Source organism: Seriola lalandi, unplaced genomic scaffold, assembly GCF_002814215.2.
Source record: "Seriola lalandi dorsalis isolate HSWRI2012SDOR001 ecotype SW California unplaced genomic scaffold, Sedor1 jcf7180002054355, whole genome shotgun sequence".
NCBI classification, from domain to species: Eukaryota; Metazoa; Chordata; class Actinopteri; order Carangiformes; family Carangidae; genus Seriola; species Seriola lalandi.
The window spans coordinates 13,176-35,239 of record NW_019524908.1 but is presented as its reverse complement, the minus strand read 5'-3'; the positions used below and the strand labels follow the sequence as shown (position 1 = coordinate 35,239).

The 22,064-nt window shown below is 40.7% G+C and overlaps 1 protein-coding gene across 3 annotated transcripts in view; it reads right to left on the bottom strand.

The window, feature by feature from the left end:
- rap1gap2a (RAP1 GTPase activating protein 2a) overlaps nucleotides 1–13,979 on the bottom strand; it is a 40,449-nt gene extending 26,470 nt beyond the window's left edge. For 2 of the 3 annotated variants that reach the window (XM_023408150.1, XM_087174471.1), the window contains exon 1: nucleotides 13,258–13,978. In XM_023408150.1, the coding sequence (XP_023263918.1) occupies nucleotides 13,258–13,385 (128 nt within the window). In that variant the 5' untranslated portion in view covers nucleotides 13,386–13,978. Of the gene's footprint in view, nucleotides 1–13,257 lie in introns of all 3 variants that reach the window. The other variant, XM_087174470.1, reaches the window with a different exon arrangement.
- Nucleotides 13,980–22,064: the final 8,085 nt, after the last annotated feature.

Genomic DNA, 22,064 nt, shown 5'->3' with positions numbered 1-22,064 from the left:
GGACGACTTCAGTCCTTGCAGCCTGGATTGTTTCTGTGGTGATGAAACAACAGCTACGTCACAGCGACTGACTCCCAAACCAGGGAATGGAGGGCGGGAGGGAGAGAGGGCGAGAGGGTACATAGTGGGACAGCGGGAGGGAGGAAGCAAAGAAAACAATTTAGGGAGAACAGGTCATGGAGAAAGTGAGTCAGAAGAGAGAAATGTGGAAAGAGGGTTAGATGAGATGCAGTCAAAGTCACTTTAAAGAAGGTGATTTGCATAAGAGCGTAATCTGTTGGCGTAATATGTAGCATTTCTGATCCCTAGGGATAAAGTGCAGTTCACAAGGGGGGATGTTCCCTCTATGTGACAAGGAAGAAAACTAAGGGTGGATAGGTGAGTAGCACCTTAGACTTTTATGCAGGAGACTAGAATTTGTGTCTTGCTGCAAACTAACCCCGACTTTAAGCCTCTCACGTATGAACATTACATCCAAGTCACAGAGCTTAGCTGTTTCTCTGAAAAATAAATACCTGCTGATCTTTGAAAATCCAAGAAGATTCTTTATCAGGTTTCTTTCCGGAAGGTATTTTCAAAATCCTCAAAGACTCTTCGAACCATCTGGGTGAGAAAATATTTCATTCACTGTGTGATGAAACACATTTTTAACATGTTTCCCAAATTGTGACTTATTTTCCTGATCCAGGCAGTCGAGAATGACGTAAGGCCTCGCTCAGTTTGTATGATGTGAACCAAAAATAAAAAGTTTTACTATCAGTTATAATTCTCTATATTGTATAACTGCACGTATAATCTTTTTTTAAATCATGCAGCAGATTAAATATTGGTTTGCACAGATGGCTAGAAGAGTCTTTGAGGTTTCTGGAAATTCCTTTTGAAAATAGGTACGTTTAAGTTTGTTGAACTCTTCTGGGGTTTTCAAAGATCGCTGGGTATTTATCTTTGAGAAGAACAGCTGCTCAGCTCTGTGACTCAAAAGTGATGATAAAACATCAGAGGCACAACAGGGGCTAGCTGTAGACCTGCAATACATTTGCCTTTTTATTAATGCTAACCATGATCTTTCCTTAACATCAATCAAGTGTTTCAGGTGCCTAACTGTAAATTTACCTTCACCATAGTTTCGTTGCCATAACCACAATCTACAACAATACTACAGTTGACATGCACAAATGTTATAGAAAGCAAAAACAAAATTAGAAACCTGGGATCAGGATGTAATCCAGGATTTTGGACAGTAAGCTGTAGCTCTCAAGAAGGGCTCCTCGCAATCAATTATTCACTAATCACGATTTTTTTTATTAAATATTTTACAGCTCTGTTCTGTTGATGCCTCCACTGTTGGCTTTGAGGAAGCAAACACCTGGGCTGTGAAATTAAATCACAAGGTCAAATTGTATTCAATCCTCTGGCTCCGAGCTGGTACAAACACCGCCTGGCAGAAATTTCCCAGCGAGCCAAAGCACAGCGTCTGCCACACAATCATATTATTTTAATGTGCAGTAAATACCGGCTGCGAGGACTGTATGGCAGCTGTGTTGGTTTGTGTGGCTTGCTGTGGTCCGGCACTTTGCCAAGAACAGTGAAGTCACCTCTGAAAAATTCATTCATCCACAACAATAAACATGCTCTTTAAAGGATTTTTTTGTTGGATGAATTTCTCTGAGTGAATGAACAAAGTGTATAGCTCAACTCAAGCCTGTGTTACCTGGAGCTAAGATTAAGTGGTTGTAAACCTGCTGGGCAAAAATAGGGCAGATCATGCTCTACATCTACATCCATTAAGTAGTACAAGATATACCTCTCTTGTATGGCAGCAAATCTGTAATCCTGCTTGCATTTGCCTGGTGCTAATTATGGTTGATTCAACAGTAATTACATCTACAGAGTCATCATGTTTATCTAATGATGCCGGTAATTTGTGCGTGTGTGTGTGTTTGTGAGAGAGGGAGAGTAAGACAGATAAAGGGAGAGACTGTAATACATCTCTGTTATTGCATGTATTGATTACACCCTTGAGATAAGCTTAGGGCAGCAGGACATCAGTCATGGCCATGGATACAGACAGGGAAAGAGTGAAAGAAAGAGCATATGTATGAGTGACACGGGGTGGGGGGGGTGTACACATGTGGGGATGTGCACCTTGCACATCCCCACATGAGTGGGGACAGATCACAGGAAGACCAGATAGGAGGATGGAAACAGGAAATCAGGGTGATAGAGAGGATAAAAATAAAGAATGGAGGACAGAGACCGAAAGCTTCAGGATAAGGTGAACTCCAGGTCTTGGGGATGAAGCCTCTTCCAGGGCCTTACTGCACATTTCTGTTTCCAGCTGTGCTTAATATTTGTTATGAAACTTGATCAGGAGCCTGATCCTCATGCCGATTGGCCAATTACACAACTGATGGTTTCTCTAATGGAGTTAATACAACAGTAATTGGAGATAGAGAAATGGAGAAAGACGAGGGCTGAAAAGAGATGGAGAGCGTGGAGGGCAGGGAACATAAGATGTGGGGAGCTGGATCCATCAACCCTGATGTATATTAAAGCAGACTGAGAATAAAGAATCAAGTCACACAGCAGAATCATCTCAAGTATTGCACATGAGAGTTGACAGTCGCAGCTCTGATGAGCATGAGGCTGAAGTTACAGGAGGCATGTGGCACAGTTGATGTCTGTTGCTTAATATAACTAAAGTTAATTAACTTATGAGAGTATAAACACATCTAACAGAAGGTTTTACGAAGTATTTAATAAATGGTGCTGAGGATTGACTGTTCAGTTTAATTTATATTTGCAAACATGAACAATTTCCTGTCCAAAGCAGGAAACAGCAGATATGTATCACCTCCAATATCATGAGATGTTACTGTGCAGGAATATGGACACAATTAATGTGAAAGCTCAAAAACATTTTGTAGACATGAAAATGATCTTTGTTGGCGCAAGGGCACATTTGTGTCATGGACCTATTATGTGACAATGGGCCAGCGGGCGACATGTACCCCTGCTGCATAGGAGCAAGACCCCCAAACTCAAAGAGACACAAAATAACAGCAAACAAACACAGTCTACTTGTGTTCTTTTTGCATCTTTTTACAGTCTCTTTGTAGCGATTTAGTGTCTCTTTGTGGTGGATGCGCGTCTCTCAGTCATTTGTGTCTGTAGTTATTTTGTGTCTCTTTGTGTAGTCATTTGTGTTGTTGCTGTGGTTGTGGCTTTTGCATCTCTTTCAGGAATTGTTTTGTGTCTCTTTGTAGTCGTTCGATTGACTTTCCAACGACAAATGTTAGCAGTCACTTCAAACAGAGGCTCTGGCCGAGCAGCTGCCTCATCCCTTGGGTGTCTCTGAGCCTGTGCTCATTTGGCCTGTTCAGTATTTCATCCATGCACGCAGTAGATCAGAGAGAAAGAAAACCACTGTTAATCACACACCTAAAAACATTCAGAGGCTACAAGCTTTAAATACTATATGTGGAATGAATTAATAAATAACTATCTACTAGTCAGTATAGAAAATATTGAGTGTCAGCCATATAGGTGGCAGTGGATGAACAAGGGAGTGATTTCAGACACTGCTTTTGTCATGATTAGGAGTTATTTTAGCAAAACTATGCAAAACTAACATCACAATGCTGTCACGTCTGTTTGTGCCATTTAGGCAGCAATTTAAATTAATATCACTTTGTCTTGTTATCGGTCTTCTATTCACCTCTTTACTGGTCTGTCATTGTTACAAAGTCCGCTCCACATAGAGATAAGACATGGATGTATGACTCAGCTGCCCAACCGGAGAGTACAGGCATCCCAGATATGTGCAGATATGTGTAGAGGTCAGGAGAGCAATAATTAGGAGGCAACTGCGCTCTATGTCACCGGCTGTTTCCTGTGGGAACCTCTCACTCTTACTGTGATATGAATAGATACAAAGATGACAGCAGGCAGGAGATAAGACTGTCCAGCCAGACAACCCGAAACACTAGCAATAAGAGGAAGAGAAAGAGACAGAGATTGTGAGGGTGTGGTGAGGAGGAGGAGGGGAGCTTTATAAATTAATATATAAACGTGTACAAAAAATAATTGGTCCTTCAACTACAGAGCAGGGAGGTAGAAGGAAGAGGAGGTAAATAACCTTTTCATTTGGCTGTTCTGCTGATGGAGTAGAATTAAGGAATGCATTTTGTGTTTGTGTGTCTGTGTGTGTGTGTGTGTATATGAGCAACACGTTCAGACCCTGTTTTAAGAGTGTAAGCACAACGACACACTGGCGCACACACCCAAACACGCAGTTTGTCATTATCGCCCTCACAAACTCTTTATGTGACAGACTGAGAATCGGGTTAACATGCACACACTTGCTAACACACGAGCCAAGAGACGCTGAAGTGGTCTGTGTGCACTCTGCCATGCTATTTCCTCAAATTCTATGTTTAAGCTGTCAGTGCACCTCTAAGACACACAGTCATTTAGACTGTGTGTTTTTTGTGATTTCCCTTTGATCGCAGTTGATAAAACTTTGATAATTTGCTGCAAAAGTAGTTTTATTTTTTTTTAATTTTCACTCTGGACTTTGTATTTTTGAAGGCAACGTTTCATCCACTTCAGTTTTTTCACCTTCATATAGCTACAGCTTTTTATGAAATGTTTCTCACAGTATGCGCTCTTGAAATAACAAAGTATACTGAATGGATGTTTGTGTTCTCATAGTCTATTGAGCACAAAAACTCTGGACTTTAAATTAAATGAATCTACAGAAATGATAAGAAATGCTTAATTTTTTGTCCTTGATAACATGCAGCCTCCTACCATTCATGCCACCTAAACAACTAGTCTGTCTGAGCATGTATTAAGCTACACTCCTTTACACTTGAGGAATAAAAGTATGAATCAGACTTCTCTCATCCTTCAGTGTGCTTACTCTTCTCAATTTCTACCTATGTTTCTCGTTCCTCCTGTCTTCTCGGCTGACTTGGCTCTCCTCTCTCAATTATTTCTGTAATTAATCCAAGTGTTCGACTAAACTGACTACAGTGAAGGTCTCACCCTCTCCAGGCACAAACTCAAGGGAGCTATGACTGTGTGTCACTTTGTTCCTCCCAGAGAAACCAGGTTTATTATACTGCAGTAAATCTGTAACCCTGGATGACACTTTGATGCGTCACTGTAACATTTAACTGTGCTAAGGACTGCAGCCAAATTATTGACTTAAACTCAAAAGATCATAAACTGGCTAAATGACCACACATACACACACACACACACAGACAGACACAGACACACACACACACACACACATTATACCTTTGACACTGGATTTACAATTTAAACACCAAAAGAAAACAGTACAAGCTCGTAAAAGGTTATGTATGGTCACTTTTGTCTTATTTTTGAAATGTCAGTGTTGTTTTCTGTCTCGCTGCTCAAATGGGAGCAAGAGACCTCTGATGGACATTTACATGTATTTACTTCCCCACAGCAGGGAGACACTGATAAAGGCCAAGGGCTGAGTGATGTTTGCTTCTTTGTCTGTGCTTGTGCTTTATGCCGTGTAATCACACTTTATTTGGATAGCCCGACACTTTGACAGTCAATTTACTGTTAGATGAGTATAATGTATTAGTAGATGAATAAACATGCTTGATTACAGGCTTGTGATCAAATAAACACCTGAATAACTACTCAATCTGAATAACAAAATGTAGTGTAAACACCTAATTGAAAGAACTGAGTTCAAAAGATGAAATGGTGTCATGTAAAAGCTCTTTTTAATTAATTTCCTTTCATATAAAAATGTTCTTGTGGGAAGACGTGCCACTCTGTCTTTCATTTTCTGCCATTTGCAGACACTCGACCACTTTCAGTGTGTCAAAACCCAAGAGCATTTTTTAAATGACACTCAAAAATGAGTGTGCATCTTCTCTGCAACTGATTCTTGTTTCATTGTTTCAAAGTATTAACAAGCATTTAAGTATATATTTGTGAGAGTGAACATTCAGTAGTTCTAAGTGTCTGCATCAGGATTCAAAACTTTTGATTTAAGGAGCGGTTTTTGTCCTGTCCTTTGGCACACTGCTGCATTGCAGTGAAAAACATAGCAGCCTGACATCACCACTCTCTGTCATATCACTGGAAATGCCATAAATCCCATTTAATCCTATTCATTTTCTGGGACCTACTTCCTCTCTTTATCATTGCCCAGTCTCGCCCAGTTTCACAGACTTGAGTCATAGGAAAAAATAGAGTTAAGCATCTGTCAGAATGACATTGAATACTTTCCTTCTCAACCAGCTTCACCACTTCAGACTAACTGATAACCGAAGCAGAGCAGAAAGGTCCTGACGTATAAGGACAGAGGTATGAAGACATAGAGACGCAGAATGAATGGATGTCTGGCAGGCCGCTGAAAGAGAGAAGGCCGTGGAGCGAGGTATGGAGAGAGAGAATAAATGAATCTCAGACTAAAAATAGCACTCTCAATCCCCAGTGCGGAGCTGGGTAAATAGGGCTGTCTTGGGTGGGTCTCTGGACACTTGTTAGATACAATACTATCTCGTCCATTGCCACAAGACAAGGCTGACAGTCACGCACATGCACATAAACACTCACATACAAAGAAACATGTTAGTTCAAGTGCAATCCAATGTGTGCATGTTTGTGTGTGTGTGTGTGTGTATGTGTGTGTGTGTGTGTGTGTGGGTGGGTGGGTGGCTATAGCAGTCCCCCAAGACTGGTGATCACAAAAGGAGTGAAACGCACTAGAGGGAGTTTGAAAGAGAGAGTAATTGAGAGTAGAGAAGCAAAAGCAGGGGGAGACGCAGGAATGGAAATACGAGTGAGTCAGTGAATAAAAAGCAGTTGTGTGAAACAGCAGGAGGAGGGTTTGACAGCGAGAGGAGGGAAGGGGCAACAGGACAAGGAAAAACTGTGTAAGGGGTTCAAGAAAAGCAACGTGAAAGATTGCATTTTACAACGTCAGCTGTAGTTAAGCTCTCGAACAAGGTTTTCTCTCCATTCAAGTGCAAATGTTTAGAATCTGCTAAATTAGAAAACATCATAAGAGTCTCCATTTATCTTTAACATCGATTAACAACAAAAAGTTAAAATGAAAATGATTCTATCAAAATGAAATGCCTTGACACAACAAACAAATATTTGACCTCATACAACTGAACAAATGGTGATTGTCCAATCATAGCATAGCAACCGTAACTAGACACAGCAGGTCTGTCGAGCTTTGGATTTCTCCAAAACTGTTGATGTTGATGTAATTGTTGAAGTAAAAAGTATAGAGAGGCTTTGTATTGTGTGTGTGTGTGTGTGTGTGTGTGTGTGTGTGTGTGTGTGTGTGTGTGTGTTATTTCCCTCTTCTGGACCACAGCCTGGCGGGATGCAGTGTTGCTGGCTGACTGTTGGAGGAAGCTAGTCAGGTTATTTCTGATATTTTTTTAGCTGTGACCAGCTGCTAGTGTAATTTACTCTGTCAGTTGTTCGGTCCCAAACATTTCACAAAACACATGCCCACTGCGGGACACGGTTACAAAGACCCCATCACTGGATGGTATATGAGATGGTCTAAACCTGAACTTGTCAATTTAACAAAGACACTGTGCATGCTAGTTGTACACGTGTACCATGCCCTTCAAAAGGAGACAGCACTCAGAGTTTGTGTAACTATTTACATTCCTGCCCTTATGCCCTGTGACAGACGCTCCTGAACATCAAGGACCCTTGAATACGTAAATAATAGATCAGTAAATACTGTTAGATGAGATCTTCTCTTAAGGGACGGGTTTAAAACACCAAAACTAAACAAATCAGATAACTGGGACAATAACAGAAAATTGTAAGACCATAACAAAAAAAACTAAAAATAACTATGGGAGAAAATAAACTAAAATCATATCAGATTTGAGGAGGAATACAGTGCAAATACATATGTGGACACTGCAATATCACAGAGAGAAAAGTGGCCAAGAGGCCAGCTATTAATGTACATACGGTTTTCCATGTTCAGAATGTAGTTGGACACTGATTCAAAGACAACCCTGAGGGGTTTTCTCTTCCTAGCAGGCACTCTGTAGCAGTAACCTGAAGGCAAGAGCTCAAACTCTCTGTGCAGGACAATCTCTGGACCTGCTTGCTGTAAATATCCCTGAGCTGGATCTGACTCACCCCAACTGCTGTCTTGTCACATTAACAAGCAGGTTTCTGGCTGTGTAAAGATTTCCATGTCAGACAACAGTCGTCTGATTGTTTCTGTAAACCTTCTATAAAACAGACATCAAAGCAGGAAAAAAATGTATAAAGGGTTCAGTTTTGTCAGCTTGAAAAGATGCTGTTTCAATTTTGAGAATGTCAATTGATTTTAAAATACAGTTTCTTTCAGTTTTCCAGAGCAGTGCCCAAATATTTGTCATGTTCCACCAACCCCATTTCCTCTCCCTTAATAAGTCCTTGCAACAGCAGAGGACGATTTTCTAAAATCAATACCCATGTCTTTATTTTTTGCTACATTTAGCAGGGACTTGTCGCACCATGACACAAAGTCCTCCTCCACAGGCCGGTGATCTTAATCCACCAAGTCCATGTAGGCTGACTAATAACCGAATCATCAGTGCATTTAATCATGTCTGTTCTCATCATTACTTTGACAGTTGTTCTTATTAATAATATAGAAGGTGAGGAAGACCTTGTTAGGATCCAAAGAGGGATTTTATCGAAAGGGAGACTGTCTGCTGTCACTGTGACCTGTTGGTTAAAGGAATAGTGCACATTAGTAAGAGTGCAGCTGTATACACACATGGTGTATGTGCAAGGCTATTGATTGATGTATTTTTGATAAATCTTTCATTGTGTAATTAGTCAAATTTTTGATTGTTTTGTGATGTTAGCATACAGACAGGGGGAAATAGCTAGCCTAGCAACAAAATCTGCCTACAGAAACTCTAAAGCTCACTATTTAACATTGAATCCGTTTAATAAACCTTGTTTCCTCTCTTAATATTAAGCTAAGCTAATTAGCTAATGGCACTATAGCCTCATATTTGCTGGACAGATGTGTGAGTGGTGTCGATCTTCTTGACTCTTAACATTTTAATGGAATGAGTGCATTTAAAATCCAGTCTGTTATGTTGATTATCTTCATACAAATGCTTTTCTGGAGAAAGTGTTCATGACGATGCAGCTATGTGAGAGATTTGTTCCAAATCCTTTCAGTCATTGCTTTTGATACTGAAACTATCAGAAAGGCTTGAATTCAGTAGTAGCCCCCTTTAAAATGGCTACCTTGAGTGATTTATGGCTGAAAAAATAAAACCCAAATGACCCTGGCAGCTAGATGAAATGCTGATAGAGAAGAACAAAAGGAGGTCTGCTAGGTTAAGTGTGATGAATCATGTGAACTCTTTATTTAAAAAAAAAAAATCCTATCATAACCTAAGACCAAACAAGACCAAAATAAAGTATGTATTCTCATAACTGTGTGTGTTATTATGTAACTCTTATTATGTAACGCTGAATTAAACTACCAATTCACAATCATATGCTGTAAAGGCAAAGTTGACAACCTTTTCCTGTAAAGCCTTTTAGCAAATAGAATTGATTTGGGCTTTTATTATGAAGCATCTATTCATCACTACTGTAGCTTAATTTACAGACAAGGTCAGCCATTCAGCTGGACATTTTGTTTGTTGGGGAATGAGTTTTATACAGTGAACATTTTAATGTAGTTTTTGCAAGCCTCAAACCTCCATTTTCAGTGAAGGTCATGCCTTTGCCAGTGCCATCACTGTCAAACCCCCCATAATCAACAGAAGGTACTTCACCATTGGGCCATTACGGTTATACAAAATACTCATTAAGTATTGCAGTTTTTAAAACAGATATATCTTGGTCTCAAAATGACTTTGACATTGCACTGAACTTATACTATGCCTCATGCCTATTCAAAATACCCTGTTATGTTGTTAGATGGTATATATGGTCAGCTGTGTTATTAAAAGCATTTTATCTTGGGGAGGGGGGGGGGGGGGGGGGCAAATTCATAATGTGTGAAAGCCACAAACTGTGATTGTGTATGAATATTTTGGCATTATAAATGAGTGGGTCTATCATTTTTCACACACACGCACACACACACACACACACACACACACACACCCACACACACACACACACACACACACACACACACACACACAAAACAGACCTGCAGATGGAGATAAATGAGCTGTGGAGGTGAATTCACAGAAGATACAGGCAAGGAGAAAGATTGCATGCATACATCGTGTGCGTTCCCTGCTTTAATAATGACAATCAGTCAGTAATTCATTCTCTATTATGTTCAGTGTTACAATAGGCCAGCTTGGAGGACATGAAATGCCCTGCTACCATGGATGGCATACAGTTGAGTGATAAAAGTCTGAAAGGAGTGCAGTCCTGAACATAACTGCCACTACCTTAAAAATTCAGCAATTGTAACTGCATCCTCAAGTGTTACAGCCACAACAACTGAAGTGATAGGAGTAGAATATTGTTGCAGCAGTGCTTTGGGCTATTTTTGCAGTCCAGACATGATTGTGCTGTTTCATGTCATTTGACATGAGGCAATAACACAAATATAACAGAACAGAAATCATAAATCACATGGCAAGCATGTGACAAACATGTAAGAAGTGTTCCTGATAAAGAAAAGTGTTATGTGCATGATTGTGTGCATCTGTGTGACAGTGCAATATTGTTGTGTTCAGACATGATCACAGCATCCAGACATTGCTGGATTCATCCACTGGAGGGCCCTGGGGCGAAAATTAATTGTTGGGGACTCATCCCCGCAGTAAGTGTGTATGTACACAGTTGCTATCAAGTAAATATGTTGCCAAAAGAAACCAGCCAATTCCTGTTTGCTGGAAAACCACCTTGCACAGGTCTTTATCATTTCTGTTGGCATTTGCTTTAGTGGTGAATAGGGTTGGGTGATCTTATCCAGTCAGATCATCCTATCGCAACCCTGTGAAATTACCAATCCCGGATATAATCACCTTGAGGGGGGGCTATGGTGAGTTAAAACTAAGCAGAACTATCATCACAAACATAGCCTTTTTTATTTACATTTAATAATCAGAGCATTCACAATAATGACTCAAAATCAGCAGGGGGGGTTGGAGTAGAAACAGCTGTTTATGGCTTGCAGCTCTCTCCTCCCTCTCTCTCTCGCTCTCTCTCTTTCGTTGACTCTCCCTTCACTTCCCTTCTGTTTGTAGATTGTTACAATGGGGGGGTGGAATTAACGAAATTTCTATTTCCAACCATGAAAAGAAAGCAGGCTAAAAAAACTGAACCAAGTGACGTGCTCTGTCTGTTTATCTATTGATCTCCTCAGCTCTGTTTAATCAGAGCACAGCACCTTAAATACCAGTCAGTTGCTTAGAGAGTGTGTGTTTGTGTGTGTTTGTATGTGTATGTGCGTGCGCATGTGCATGTGTTGGTGTTGCAAATGTTTGTTATATTCAATACATATGCAATGCATGTGAAACTATGGCAGGGAATATTCAATTCATTTATAGTAATTTAACACTACCAGTAAGAATAATAATAATAATAATCTAGTACATTAATGGAGAAACAAGCCAAATGTCATCTTGACATGGGCAAAGGCAAGGTATATTACCATTAATTAGATTGCTATAAACCAAATGGGACACAATGAACCTGTTTTTTTCTGGGGCCCCAGCAGGTCTGGGGCAGTTGCCCGATTTACGTGGTTGGTAATTCGGCCTCACTTCCGGGAGGTTAATTTTATGCTGTCTGAAACTTAATTATACACACATACACAGACACACACATAAACACCCAGAGCTCAGATAAACTTATCAGCATTTGCAAAGTGAGTTAGAGTCTATTTTGATACCCACTATTTTGGTCCGGGCTCTTAGGACAGAGTAGAAAGTGCATTCAGTTCAAACACACATACACACACGCACACTCACGCACACACACAAATACGCGCACGTGCCAACAGAAACACATATACACATAACCCAGACCACACTGTATATATCCTTCACCACTAACACTGAAAAGGCAAACTCAATGTGCAACCTTCTGCTCAGCTTCCAGTTTAACTGTATACACATGACTGCTAATGTTAGCTCAGCCAAAACAGGTCTGTCCAAGGGGGAGGCTTAGTGGTGGGAAATGTTGGCAGTCTCGACCCTGCCAACTTCATATGCTGTTTGTTACCAGGTGGGATATTCTCAGGGATCTTAGTGACTGCACCCAACTCTGGTAGTGTTAGCAGCAAGATGATCTGGCCACAACACACCCCTTACAGGTGCGTATTAAGAGGCAGTTTCTGAAGAAGTAAGGCGGCATTTGTCCGTTCGAAAGGCATTCACATATCCTCAACAGATTTACCTAGAAACAGAAACATCAGTTTCATTGCTTGCTTTGCAGCCTTTATAGTCCTTAATAAATTAAAGAACTGCTTCAGTATCACTTTTACAGCTGCTGTTTATTGCAGGTTAGTGGGCAGTAATGGATGGTGCTGTAGTTTGCAGCTCACCTATTGAACTCTAAGCCAGTTCACCAACCAATGATTGTGTGCTCCCTCTGCCTTGTGCTTAAGGAATGAAACTGTTACACCAGCATTACAGGCATCAACAAGTGCCCAGTGATGCTTATGTGCACTGCAAAAACATGTTAAAACCTGGACTGTAAAGACATGAATCTATGAGTAGACAACCTTTGCGCTGAACCTTTTCCTTTTAACGCTTCCTTTTGTTTTCTTTGACGTGTCCCTGTCTCTCTTCAACACCTCTGTCCTCCGTCCTCTCAGTCCCTCTCGTTTGCTCTTCAAAAGCACTCAGAGCACACCTCTATTCACCTCCACTCCTCAGTACCTTTCTCTCTCCTTTCAGTCTGTCATTTCCACTGACCCAGATACACACACAAGTGCGGTCAACAAGACACACACACACACACACACACACACACACACACACACACAGACAGACAAGCACACTATAATAAAAAGGACCTATAATAAAACTGCAGTTGCAGACTCACTGAACCGCAAAGCGTTCAAAGTGCCCCCTGCCTCTGGAATAACAAAGACATTATAAGCTAATAAAGTTTTCCTTACAATCCTGGGTTAACACTGCACTGCAGACCGTCTGTTTGTCCCTAAGCCATACCTCATCTACCCAGCATGCCTGCCTCATCAGACGACACGATGAGGCAAACTTCACCCACCTTTCACTCTCCTCTTTCTCCCTCTCCTTCTCCTTGGCTTTGCGAGACTTGTGCAGGAGTCCGATCAGGATCACTGCGGCCCGTATGCCGGCCTTTTTGTTGTGGAACCGTCCTGAGGTCTGAGACATACTGGACGATTCTGCTGGTGCCAGGAGGGGTTCTGGTGACAGCCGGTCCAAGGTCAGGCCGGCTCCAGGGCTCCTGGGCTGCAGGACCTGCTTGGTTGTGGCTTTGCGGGGCTCCAGTGTGACCTGTGGATGCCACAATCTTGGATCTGTATGCTGTCAGTTCTGGAGACAGCTGGCCAAGTTTCTGCCAAACCGAGAACCTGTTTGAATTCTGACCCTGGCTCGGTCGTTTAGAGCCTCTCTGTCAGATGTTTTGGTATAAGTCAAAAAAAGTTAGAGTTTCACAGGTTGTCAGATCTGATCAAATCTCTGTTCTTCTTGCTTGCAGGATCACTGAGCATTTGTTGTAATCCCAAGGGTCCAGAGTGGCACTGTTGGACTCAAGCTCAAGGTGAACTTCTATCTGCATTTCCTGCTCCTGCAGTGAATCTGGACATCGTAGCTCCATAACACACCATGGTCCCTGATGAGAGGATGAAGAATTGCGCTACAGACAGCCTCGCAGACACGCTCACTGTGGCACTGCATCTCTGTGTCTACCTACCTCTATATTCCCACCTCTACCTCCTCCTCTAGCATGCTCTGCTTCTTCTCCCTCTGTGTCTGCTGCTGCTCTGCTCCCTCCTTCCTGTCTGCTGAGCCCTGCCCTCCCTCATCTGATAGGCTGCACTTTGTGCAAAGCCCCGCCTCCTCCTCCTCTTACTGTATGACTCCCTCCGTCTCTCCCTGCCCTTGTTTCTACCTTGTTAATAATTTTACATTAATCTCCCTGACCTTGCTCTATCTATGCTTGATTTTGTGATTTCATTTCTCTGCACATGCATGCACACCCACACCTACCCACCTCCTGCTCACCACACACCCTCCCTGTGAAATCTCAATTCAAACAGGCTTATCAGCCCATTGCCTGCTGTGCTGTTGCCAAGGACATTGGAATTGAAATGTAATCTCTCAAAATGAAAGGAGGATTAAATGTGAAAATTATAATTGTAACAAATTTTACATGCTCCGTTTTGTGCACAGACACACACGGAAATACATAACATATATTTTAATACTGCATTTCTTGTTCTTTGCCTCCTGTTTTCCAATTCTGCCACATCTTTTCCCCAATTTACCTCTATTTTTATTCTCCACACTAATAATACTATATGCATTGCTTTTTTTTGTTCTTATAACAAACATACAGTCCACAATGCTGGTGTTTCTCTCCAGCTACAGCCAGAGCCAGTTTCCTCTCCAGTTGTCTTACAGTTCAGTAAACAGAGCTAAAGCAGCCATCTTCCCAGAATATATTGATCTAAAGTGTTCTGTTTCCATCTGTGGCCACCTGTTCTTCTTCCTCTCTGTTAGTAAGGGAGCTAACCAGCTGGTTGAGTGACTGAGGGAGTGACTGAATAAATGAATGGTTAATTGACTAATTGACATTCTTTATTTATATGCATTTGTTTTTTTACATACATACATTTTTTACATATAATTTCTTCCTTGTGCCAAGCAGGTTCATCATTTACTCATGTGATTGTTTTTTTTTTTTTTGTTCTTCCATTTGTTCATTACGTCACTGATCTGGCTGCCTTTGCATATCTTGGGAAATTCCCTTGCAAATTTTCTTGATGAGAGTTAGATGATTAGATCAATACTGTGCTTGTATAATCTGAAGCCAAAGCCAGTGAACCTATCTTGGCATATTGCTTTTACATGTAAGTATATGTATGTATTGAACAAACAAATTATATAATTTTAATTAGTGAGCTTTAGATGTGCCTAAGGGTGGGCTTCTTTTTACCAGTGGGATCCATCTTCTCATCTAAAGTCAACAGGAAAGTGTTTTAAATACAGTGTATGTATTTGCTATGTTTCCTGTAGAGCACAAATTGTAGTTTCACTCTTGATGGTACGTCCAGGAACCATATCACCTTTATGCACTATTGCTGTGGTAAGTGTTATAAAGCTATGATTTGCTACCTTTTATCTGTCCCATTAAACAGCTTTACCGTCAGGCTTTTCATTATTGATTTCCTCATTTCTCTAATGAGCTCATGTTTGATTGGCTTTCTTTTTACTTTACCCCAAACAATATAAACTCTCACAGACTGAGGTAAAAATAGCTGTGTGAATTATGACGTTTTCACGTGGCAGTGAAGATAAAACTCTCTGTTGACAGAGAAGGACACAGACATAAAACTATACAAGCGACATAAAAGCCTGATGCAGCAGAAACATACGCAGTGAATCACACAGCACATCTGGTGGAACTGGCCTGGGTCAGAGTGGCGACAATAATAAAGGGGTGAATGTTGTTTGATAGCTGAAATGGACTGTCTCCGACTCCTTGTGCAGAGGATAATTAGAGAAATGCATCATTCAAGACAAGAGACAAAGACATCTGAGTAGATGAGATGCCTCAGTAATTGTCTGACAGCAGCCAGGGAATAGAATAAGCCAGGGAAACAGCAGCAACAAACACAACAATTAAATGCAAAGTCCCATTTCTCTCCTCATGCATTGCTCTTCCTGTGTGTGAACAGCGCCATAGCAACCGGACGGCTGCCAGAGGATCTGCCTGAAGAACCCTCAGGGCTGTGTCCCCTTGACACCCACCCAAGTTCATTTTCTTTATGGAATTTGCTTGCAAAAATTGTATTTTGTGATATTTGTGTGACCCAATCTGATCACAGCTGCTTCACTCAAAACCACCTGAGGATTTTCCCAACTCCTGTGTGGAGGCAAACAAACAAGCTCAGAACTCAATTGGACTATCAAAGTCCCCTTGAGATAGACTGTTAAAAACATATACACTGTACATATACACACACACTCTCCCTCACATGTGCAGACTCGGCCATTTCACTAGGGTCCTATATTGCGTCATCAAGGGGGGAAAGAGACACCTGTAGCTATTCACTTTCAGACACACAAACACTACTCACTTGCTTTAACCCCCACCCCCCCCCCCCCCCCTTCCTCTCACTCTCTCCTTCACATACACAGACCCACAGGTGTGACATTGTTCCTGTGTGACACACTGAGGTGTACCAAATACACCCCTGTGCTTGAATCAACATTCAGAGCAGATATGGTGTGATTTCACAAACTGTACCAGTGACTGGAGATATATAAAATGAGATTTAGTGGACATGCAGCTGAAAGCCACTGATAAAACTTATTTGACAAAGGCAGGTCCTTACTATTTGAATGATCTGTTTTCATTTCCAATTTTAAACTGTATGTTAGTCGATTCATGCAAGGAGGTCATGAGTTCCCTTCCCCATTTACACCCAAACAATGCAATTAAAATGCATCTATTTCTCTACGTTGATACCTGGCTTCCAATCACAAACAAACACTACTCCAGAGTTTTTGAAACGCTGCTGGCCCCGTTCCATTTTGAAAACTCTGGGGTAGTGTTATAGTCCGGATGATGAAAAACGCAGACCTTTGGAAATGATGATGTAGACACTCCCTGATTGGGACTTATTGGTCATGACTACCAGCGTGTTATCTTTGCTAGCTGCTGTTGTGTAGTTAAATTGTACGTTATAACGCTACAACTGCCTTTGCTGTTGCTCAGTTGTATTATTTTCTGCAACTACCCAACTACAGAGTAGATAATCTACTTCCTGTTTACACAGGCTTGTGCATGCCCAGTGTATGTGAATGGTCATGTGATATGCATTTTCAGGTGTGTTAGTATGGATTGAGATCTTCTCTGATATGGAGCTAAAACAGTTTCTGGACAGAGATCATATCCATTTTAAAACTGTGCTTTGAATGAAAACGTAGTAGTAGACATAGCCTCAGATAATTTGACAAGAAGCCAAAAACTCTTCCTGTATTTTTTCATCATTTTGGATTTTTAATAAACAATCTTGTTGGTCTAAAAGAAGTCCAATTAAAATATTGGAATCAGCTTACACAATCATTTTTATAAAATTGTTTGTCGCTGTAAAATAGCTGGAAATGATATTGGTACTCAAAATTGCAGTTTGACAGTTCAATACTTTTTTCAGATGTCCAAACTTCTTCTTCGTCTCTCTGTAATGCACACACAGACATGCACACACACTTGTGAGATCATCGGTAGTGCCAAGCAGTCTTTCCTGTCACTTCACAGCTTCTCAAGTGTCTCAAAAACAAACAGATGCCAGTCTACCAACGTCACCTCTCTTTGCAGCTCAGTATATTACAGGACACACACACACACACACACACACACACACACACACACACACGCACACGCACACTCACGCACACACACACACAAAATGCTTGACCCAACTGAAAGCTCGCTGGGGAAAATGACCTTCACAACTGCTGCTGAGTAACTACTCCACCCCCCAGCTCACACACACACACAAACACAGTCCCTCCCTCTTCCCACTTTCCTCGCCAATTCAGTCGGGTTTTTTTCCAATCCACCAAGTTCCTCAGTCTATTGGCATAAAAATAGAAAAACATCACATCAGGACACTTTTATGAAATCCCTTTTCGTCATCCATAATATGTGCGCCTGAACGTGAGTGTGTGTGTGATCCAGGTACTCATATTGTGGGGACCTAAAGTGATGTTCTCTGAAGACATGGAGAAACGAATGTGTATGAGTGTGAGTGTGTGTGTGTGTGTGTGTGTGTGTGTGTGTGTACAGCTACAGTATTTGTGCACCATGCAAGATAGTAACTATCAATTTCAAAGCAGGAAGAAGTGTCTGCTGTTTATGAAGAAACACCAAAGTTCAGATGGAAATGGCAAACGTGCCATAAATAAGAGATTAACTCGGAAATGTCATGTTGTCATATAAATCAAATGATGAGGCCTGAAAGCAAATAAAAAGAAATGTCATCGCTTGCTCTCTCACGTCAGGTCATAGCCTGATGTACAGGAGGTGCTATGGGAACGAGAACTTTAGATGTGGAACCTATATGTGTTTGATGTGGTTTAAAATGTGGTTAAGACTTTGATTATGTTGCAGAAAAAAACTTTCAAGTCTTGGTATTTCAGACATAATGCGGTTTGATGTGGCTCCTTCTCTACAATAACTGTCAGTCCCTTTTATAAAGCAAGACTGTGTGCTCTGAGTGGTTACACGGGGAGTCAAAGATTTATTTTCCTCCTGAGATTGCTTTTGAATGTGTCTTTGTTGGGTCAGACATCAACATAATTTTCTCAGTTTTGTTTCTTGGTGTGTTTTGGCTGGATTATTCTAAAAAGTGACAGGTTTAGTAAAAACTCAGTTTGTCCTCATGTGCTGAGGCTCTGTTTGTCATGTCAGCACCAGATGGTGAAAAGAATTCCTCACTTGGTGTGTTGGTGATGTTGTCAATTTAGTGAGACTTGCATTTATTCTTATGAAGATGAGACTTGCTCTGCATGTATCATTTGGTTTCATTTACAAGTGATCTTCCCTATATAGATCCAATATTATAGATCCTCATCCTCAGTGCTGTAAATAGCCTTGGTCTGGATTTTGATTGTAAAGCCCTGATTTTCATTTATTTTGTAAATCATATAAACTGTCTTTACGCTGGCTCTCACATCTTCATAACTATTTCTGAGTTCTCATCCACTGTCCTTTGTAACAACACAACTTATCTTCTTGTAGCTCTTGTCTTTATCTGTCAGCACACCACCTCAGTCCAGTCACACTCACACTCTGTAGATAGGCACAAACAAACATCCTGGCATCATTGCCAAAACAGTGTCATGATGGCCGGACTGGGAAAGAAATTCATCGTTGTATGACGAATGCATAGTTCTAATTTAAGTATTACCAGGAGAAGAATAAGGAGCAGTCAACTATTCCGTTGCCATCTGACCATGTGGAGTTTTGAATGGGATTAATTGGGACTGCAGACAAGGGAGCGGTGGCAACATAAAGGCAAGTGCATGGAAAGATCATCTACTGGCAGCAATGCTACACCCTGGACTACTAGAACATGCATGCAGCACACTCTCATGTGCACCCCAAATGACAGGCACACACAGAGGGCTGGCAAAGAGATTGACAGGGATGGTGAAAACTTTATGGATTCTTTGACAATCCACCAATATGGCAGCTCACTGGGATTTATGCCAGTGCTCCATTATGGCCAGTCTGACTACATGAGACTGATCGCTATGCCAAGCTTGCTGAGGCTGCAGAGCACAACAAGGACTACTGTCTCCAGCTGCAGTTTGCGGGCTAGCTGTTTAACAGTTGACAATGGGCGGGTTAGCAGTGATTGAACTTTTAAAAATAAGTATCTAAATATAGCACTTTTTAATGATGCAATCTGCACAATTCATCTGAAAAGTAGAAAACAGTGGAAAGAGTGACCAGATAAAGGATAACTTTGGTAGAAAAAACATTTGAAATGAAACCTTAATTTTCAGGAGGGAAGAATTTAGACCTAGCAGCCTATTACAGTATCTTGATGATAAGAGAATAAACTGATAACTCTGCTCAAACACAGAATGGAAGATCCGCTTTGATCTGAACTAACAGTGGATTTTGAAGAAAAGCAATATAAATTTCATATGCTGAATGTTATCATTGATCAAGTTCTGTTTAGATAATCTGCAATCTGTAACTGATCACCTGTATCGAGTTAGAGTCTAATCCTCTCATCAAGCCTTTCTGACATTTAGTCACAACTTGTATCACAATCACACCTCTGTTTTATCTTTCTGTGTGTGTGCTCACCTCCCTTGTACAGTACATGCTGATCCTTTCTGCAAGTCAGTATTTTGATCCAAGCCCATTTTTTCATAGAACTATACACTATCAACATGGTGACACACATTTCTACATACTGATATAAACCAAAGTATAATTACAAAGATGAAAGTACATTCACAAACAAATATTCACACACAAACCTGAGGTGAAGGTCATGTTAAGTGATCAATGAGTGAGTTTACAGTAAACATAAATCCATAAAACACTCAGCACAGTCATTTTTATAATCATGAGGTGTTCCTGTTTCTGTTCTACTCACATCATATTCAGTATAATTTCCCTCTCTAGAATGTGAGTGCAGGCGACTCAGCAGTGGCCTCTCTTTGCTCATTCAGCTAAAATTAGCAATAAAGTTCCTGTGTGGAAATCGTAACATCATATACAAGGTAGAAAGGAAACATAGCTGTATCTAATAAGAAGAGGTGAAGACCAAAACCCCAGTAACAAATATTGTCTGTGTAACAAGCCTGCTGTATCTTATTTTTCAATTGTTCAAAAACTATAAAAAAGCACACATCGATGAGCCACACTGTTACACTGGCTAACATGTTCCTTCGTTGACGCGAACATCGATATATTTTTAACCTGCTGCTAAATACTTGCAAGAGCTTTTGCTTCTGTTTGAGTGAAAAAAACTACAGTGGGCAGATGTTTCAGGAAATTCCTTAGCCTCTATAAAAAATGACAATATATAACTGTGACCTGTAAGTAAGAAAGTACTGACAGACAGACTAACACATTATTGGTTTGAGTCTTTTCATGAGATTTGTGGACAATCACAAAAATATAGAATAGTGTTGTTCTTGTTTTTAAATGACATTTTCTTTCTTTACTTTGGATTCATGTTATTGGCTGGCCAGCCCTATAGCTGTGAATGTCTGTGACTGATTGACTTAGTGATAGAATTAAGTGACCGAGTTACACCATTGGTCAGCCAAGCGCCAAGTGACGGAGTCGTAAAGTTACCATTGACCATTGGTCAACTGGCCAAGTGTTGGAGTTTCCCCATTGGCCGTTGCTCTTTCAAAATGTAGTGGCACAATCAGTTTCCATTGGGGGGGGGGGGGACGTTTACACCCTGCAGTGTTGTGTACGAAGCGCATTTGTCGTTAGATTTAGAGACATTCTTTTAAAAAAAAGCACCTAGTGAAAAATCCTGCAACTTTTTGGACAAACCTTAGCTACTTTAACCTTAGCTACACAGAAGAGAGTCATCACTGATGTCCTTCAAGCAAGACACACAACTCTCTCTGCATTTACTCTGTTCAGTGAGCGGCGGAGAGTCTTTAATTTATTTTTGTGGTGATTTTCTCAGACGACGTTGCAGTTATAAAAAAAAAAATCAGGATTTTAGCAGTGCAGAGCAGCGGCTTGGAAACGACTTGGAAGCGACTGGTGGTTAACATGTAGTCTAAATGGGCTGCATTTCAGTCACTATTTCATACTTGTTTCGTTGTGTATATAAATAAGACTAGGTTTTGACTAAGTCTTGTTTACATACACACTGATTCCCACGATCTCTTGTTTTCATCAGTCTACAAGCCAAGTTAATGTCTGGTGTCATCTGACCAAGTCTTTTTCCATCCAACACTATTGTTTTTCTTGATTTTTTTTGGACGAAAAATCTTGGGTAAAAACCAAGTTCCTACACAGTACATAAATAAAATAAAGCCACTCAGTGTTTTCTTCACCTGATAAACATAAGGAAAAGAGTCGACAGTAAAGTCAATGTTTAGTAATTTTTCTTGTCTCCCTCTTGAGCTACTTCTTTTGACTTTGTTTTCTGTTAATATAATTTGAGTGTCTCTGGGTGGCATTCTTATTTCTGTCCAGCCATGGCAGGTAACTATCCATTTCCTCTGTAGACAATATAAAATGAATTATCTGTGTGATTAAGGATTTTTCTAGACCTACTTGACAGCTGTTTTTCAATGTAAAATCTACATGACTCACTGTTGTAG